This window comes from Cryptomeria japonica, chromosome 11 (assembly GCF_030272615.1).
Source record: "Cryptomeria japonica chromosome 11, Sugi_1.0, whole genome shotgun sequence".
Classification (NCBI taxonomy): domain Eukaryota; kingdom Viridiplantae; phylum Streptophyta; class Pinopsida; order Cupressales; family Cupressaceae; genus Cryptomeria; species Cryptomeria japonica.
The window spans coordinates 335,052,674-335,058,673 of record NC_081415.1 but is presented as its reverse complement, the minus strand read 5'-3'; the positions used below and the strand labels follow the sequence as shown (position 1 = coordinate 335,058,673).

The 6,000-nt window shown below is 35.6% G+C and overlaps 1 protein-coding gene across 3 annotated transcripts in view; it reads right to left on the bottom strand.

The window, feature by feature from the left end:
• Nucleotides 1–1,746: 1,746 nt before the first annotated feature.
• LOC131075007 (glycerol-3-phosphate acyltransferase 9) overlaps nucleotides 1,747–6,000 on the bottom strand; it is a 211,544-nt gene continuing 207,290 nt past the window's right edge. For all 3 annotated transcript variants that reach the window (XM_058011779.2, XM_058011794.2, XM_058011803.2), the window contains exons 13-14: nucleotides 2,273–2,332; nucleotides 1,747–2,093 (exon numbers count right to left, since the gene is read on the bottom strand). In XM_058011779.2, the coding sequence (XP_057867762.2) occupies nucleotides 2,284–2,332 (49 nt within the window). In that variant the 3' untranslated portion in view covers nucleotides 1,747–2,093; nucleotides 2,273–2,283. The remainder of the gene's footprint in view (nucleotides 2,094–2,272; nucleotides 2,333–6,000) is intronic.

The following is a 6,000-nucleotide window of genomic DNA, read 5'->3' as shown; positions in this document are numbered from 1 at the left end:
GAAAAATCCATTCCAAATATTTGGTTTCCATCCTACTCCAATGCATTTCATAAAAACATAAAGGTAGGTCTTTAAGGTGCCACCCAACAAGACACTAATTTAGCATAAGTGGCTCCCTTTATGCAAGAATTACACAAGGACATTGTTTATCCAACCAACATATTTATCATTTAAATGAGATATATAACTCTACTCCATACACATTCAAACTTGTTGTCTACAATTTAGACTATGGGGTCTTTAATATTAGGCTTAATCTGCATACAACGGTGGATATTACCCCTCGTTTATCAATGATACTTTCTTGAATGATATTGCACCACATTCAAGGGCCAAATATGCATCAAAAGCATCTTCAACTCTATAATTGGCTACCATCCTAACAACTTAGGCAAAACTATAACTCATCACATTTCGAATCCACATGATTCATCCATTCTAAAAATAATTTTACTTGATAGAAGCTAACTGAATAGCCTTTACCTTGCAAAAACCATAACAAACTACATACTCAACTTGCAGCGAAAGAAAACAAGCAATGAAAATCCACACAAGTTAGCCATCACATAATATTTACCCTACAAAAACTTAAACAGGAAGAAAACTCCAACAAGAAATCTATCAACATTGCAGTTTTTCGAGTCTTATTGCCCCTCCAAGGCCAATATCCTCGTGCTTGCAAATCTCCTACACAACTTTCATCGGAAGTGTCCAAATGAACACAAAGGTATCAACCAACACATTGCATCATCAAACTAATGATAAAACCTCCCAGCAATGCTCATCTCAACCAATAACACTGCAAATAGCGAATGAATGATGAAAATGTCACTCAAACTCTCAATGCTTCATGTTGCTCGCCATTGCCTCTTGAGAAGGTCACTTAGACATCATAAAGAATTTTGGGTGAAAATAGAAACCCAAATGTCAAGATATTGAAAATAAAACACTCAGGTCATTTCCTCTTCTTGCACATTCAGTTCAGAAAAAAAATTTGGATCATATAAATCAGTAATGATGAAACCTTCTCAGCATTTAAAATTTGTTGCTTTTTAGTAAAGGCAATTTCAGAACCTTCTCTTTCTTGACAAAATTGTCCATTTCCTGTAGGGGGTAATTACAAAACCCACCAATTTGCGTCTTCTTGTGTTTTCCAATTTCTAGAAGCCATATCTTTTGTGTACAGTACCAAAAAGAGGTACTATTTTTTTAAAGTGCATAATTCTTTGAAAGGAATCTGAATGTGCAATAATAAAGTTTTGATGCCACCAGAGTACTATTTCATCCCTGGAACTAGTAAGAAATCATAGTTATCAAGAGATTTCATTTATCATAAGCATATTCCAACTCTACTTATGCAACACCTGGATCCAACTACAATGTTCATGCCCCGATGCAATACATTCATTCAGGGCTCTAAATAATAAAGTGATTAAGTTTGTTGGAATCGTCTCAAGTCTGTAGTCGTGAATACAATTTCTATTAAAAGATTTAGTGATTCAGTCAAAAAGAGGAAAATAATAAAAAACACATTAGTATCGAAAATCATAGAATTATTATGAAACTCGAATTTGGTAATTTTCATATTGAATACATGTTTCCACAAGAATATTGGTGTTATTTGTTGGGACACAAAAGTATCACGTTAAAATGTTGCATAGTCATTTAAACTTGTGTTGGAGTGTTCACTAACATTGAAGTTATGTGAAATTATCAGTATCAAACAAAATAGAACCTAAACAGATATGAACAAAACAAATATTAAATAATGATACATTGATTGTTATAACTTAAGGTACACATTTAGTGTCCAGTATATTCCATTTGTAATCTTGACTAAGACATCTCGCCGAGCAATGTAGGGGCTTACTATAACAACTTCAACACAAGAATTATTCAAATGTTTCCTCTCAAGGCATATTACAATATATTATTTCAATTCAAACTCATCACATAAAGAGATATCATCCTTTTCTACTAATATAGAAACAAAGGTAGGATGCTCCCATATAACTAGGTGCATATGCTTACTTTTCAGTGAGCTTGGTTCTTATCGAATTTGCTCAATTTCAACAATCCTGCTTTTGTTCCTTCTGATGAAGAATATTAGCACATCCACATTTATAAGCATGAAATCAATTGTTTATAATATGAAAACTAGTGAACAAACACGTTTCAGATTAGGTGAACAGCATGGAATGGAGATGCCTCTTCCATTTAGAAGAAAAACAAGTTGAAACGTTGCATCCATGTTTGACAAAAAGAAACTCACCGTGGAAGAACCTATCTCTCTTCTAATCTCCTTAGCATTGCCTCTGCAAAACTTTGTTGTCTAGAAAGATAAACGACTGTAATTAGAGTCACATTTGACAATTAATCAAATGTGCTAAATTAAAAACTCATAACAGCACATTAAAATTAATTGCATGGTAAAAAAGGGTACCAATTAGCTAAATTGAATAGGTGCCAGAAACTTTGCAGGAAGCTCATAAATAGATTATTTTGGTTGAGTGAAGCTTATGATTTAAAGTGTCAACTTTACTAAAGATTTAAGCTCAAATCATGCACACACAAAGGACTAGTAGTTCTGATGCTAAAACACCTAGACAAGTATTTGAGAGACACTGTGTTCAAGTCCGAGCCAGTATGTTTTTGCTAGGTACTAAAACAACGATCTGGAAGCTAATGTATGAATTAAATTTGTGGTGTGAAGCTCATAATTTAAATTTAAATGTTTAGAGAAGGTTTAAATTGAAATATCAGACTTACAAAGGGCTAAGTTCAGTTGGTAGAGCACCCTGACCAGTGTTTGGGGCGTTCTGGATTAATGTCATATTTGGTCCATGTTGGCTAGAATTAACACAACTATCTGGAAGCCCATACAAAAACTCAAGTTCACCTTTCATGAGCACTTTTTGTGCCACTGGTTTACATTGTTTCCTGCAATGAATTAACTACTAGCATATTAAGCATTTTTCATCCAAATGGCTTAGTTGAACCAGTACAAACAATGTGAGTTCATGAGTTGGCATCGCTAAGACTTTCTAGTCAATCTGATTGACTCAACGGTGGAATGTTATTATATTTTATTGGTATGTTTATGGCTTCGATATGCAAGCTATTGGAACGTATGATAATGAACATACTGTTCTTGTATATGCAAAAGTTAGCATTAAATGCAGGCAATTGTTAAATATGATCAAATATGCATCATCATAATGAAATTAATTATTTTAACAGGAGGTTCCTTGTCTAAATCTATCCTCATTTTGACATGTAGCTTCATTGCATATCAGGCAATTAAATAATTATAATCTTTCAATTCCTGACTTCTCTCAGACTACACTTCTAATAAACAATTTCATATCTTGCAAGAAGTTCTGTGGAATCTAAAAAGGCATATTATTCATCTAGAAATCATTTGGGATTGTTGCAGTAATTACTAACAATGAATTTGACTAAGTGTGGGGCTGGAACAGAAGAGATTATGTATTCAGTCTAGCCTGCAAGTGTAGACTTAATATCTTCTACAAGGAGTTTTCAAGCGGAAAAGACTGAGGACGGACATTTATTGTCTAATAGGACAAGGGTCAGTGCCTTTAGGCATTCATCTCCTTAACAATCAAGAGAGCACTCAATCAATACATCAAGGAGTGAGCAATCACAAACCAGAATCCCACATAAACTTCTCACCCGTAGCCAGAAAAGAGAGGGAAGGAATAATGGTTTATTTCCCACATGTAAGTGTAAGTTCTTGGTTTTGAGTGAGTGAGTTCATTATCTCTGAAAACAAAAGGTGTGATCTATAAAAATTTTAATTAAATTCCTAATTTCCCATTTCCAAGTTAATAAAATTTACAATTATTAGGAATCTCAGCTCATGTTAACTGTATATTACCCATTCAAAAGATAATCTTGAACTTTCAAAGTTCATATTTTCGTTTACAATAAAAGGCTGCTAACAGACTTACAGGCATATTGCGGCAACATTTTTTGATGTACTTGATGGCAATTTGTTAGAGTAATATTTCTTTATTCTGTTAATGGTCAATAATGTAATTAGTTGTTAGACATCTCAAATGTCTACAATAGCGGGTAGTTAGAAGTAGTTGATTCGATTAATATCTGCAGTGCTTTGTAATTCCTATATATTGCAATCTTTTCTCAGTTAATAGACATTGTATTTTACTAGTGAATCTCTGATTTTCACATAGTATTAGAGCATAGAAGATTTTTTTCGAAAAAATTGTAATTCTAAATTCTTATTAGTGAAATTTTTCGAAATTATTCCAGTTTTCCTCCCAAACCTGTCGAGGGTTTTCTGTCAAACCTTTGGCCTGTGTTCGATTGGGTGTCTAAAACGTGAAATTTTTTCGCGTTTTTCTACTTCACACCCCCGTTTGGCATCTGTGCGCGATTCTCTGTGAGTTTAATCTTTGTTTTCAACTTGCGGATTCTCTTTTGCAGGTTTGATTTTCGCGATATTTTCCGGCCGCATGTTTTTTTGCTCAGGATTTTTACAGCGTCCTGTTTTTCTACGACTTCATTCTCCGAGCTTTTGGATTTTGTTTGCCCGCATCTGTTTTTGCAACAGCGAGGATTTGCTTTTCTTCACATTCTTTTGCGCGGCGGCGACAAAAGTTTTTTTTTTCTGTGGATTCCTTTTCTTCTGCGCCTTCGCGATCTTTCTATTCTGAAATCCACGAATTTCGTGGGTTATTTCCGCAATTTCTGCCGCAAAAAGGGTATTTAGCAATGACGGAAATATTATTTTTTTTGGCTTCTGCAAATTATTTTCTCAGAAAAATTTTGCGATCTGGGTTTGGTGTCTAGGGTTTCTAACTCTTCTGCATCAAAACTTGCGATTTTCACAGCGACCTAGGGCTTCTACAAATTCGTCTAGGGTTTTGACCCTTTGTTTCAAGGCAAAAAAAAATTTCGATTGCAAATTCTTGATGGGTTTTTCGAAATCTCTTTTGGGTTGCTTTCAGATTTTTTTGGGTCTTCCGAAGAATTTGTTGCCTCAAAAACCGTGCTAGGGTTTCAGTCTCTGCTTTAGAATCCGAAACCCTTTGTTTTCATCTGCTAGTTTTCATGCATTGGAATTCGTGCCTTCACCAGTTCGACCTCAGGGTACGTGATGGCATCTCTAACAAATATTATGCTCAAAAGTAGCCAGAAATTCAACGGCCGCAACTACAACACCTGGAAGCAATGCATGTTGACAATTTGAGTACCGATGTCCTGATGCAGTTGTTTTGGGCACGTCTTCACGTCCAACTACTGTCGGAAAAGATCAGGACAAATGGGATGAGCACAATCGAGAAGAAGTCATGCTCATTCAACTCTTCGTCACCGATGAGCAGCTACCTTAGGTACCATCCGGAAAAACTGCAAAGGAGATATGGGATCATTTTAAGAGTCTTCATGAAACCTCTAACAAGAGTAGAGCATTCTTTCTGAAGAACATGCTCTTTTCAATTATGATGGACGAGAGGACACCTCTGTAGGATCACTTGACAAAGATCAAGGACATCCGTGGCCAACTTGAGGCGATTGGTCGCACAATGGAGGAAGAGGACATGGTTGTCATCACTCTGAAGAGTTTGCCCAAATCTTATGAGCATTTCATTGAAACACTCAATATCACTTCCACTGACGTTGATTTGAAGTTTTCCAATCTTTGTAACAAGCTTTTACAACAAGTTTGGAAGGCTCCATCTTCTCAGCCGAAAGGCTCTGGTTCTTCTCAAGACAATAACAAGAAGAAGAACATTCGGTGCAATTATTGTCATAAGTTTGGTCACATGAAGACCGAGTGTTGAATTCGATTGGCTTCTGAACAAAAGAAGCAGGGAGGGTCTCAACAAAAGGCAAATGTCACAAAGCACTCAAAGCAAAAAGAATCTGCATTCTATGCTTTTATGGCCAAGAGAACAGCAGATCCAGTACACCCTTCTGCCTGGTATATTGATTCAGGGGCTTCGCAGCATTTTACTC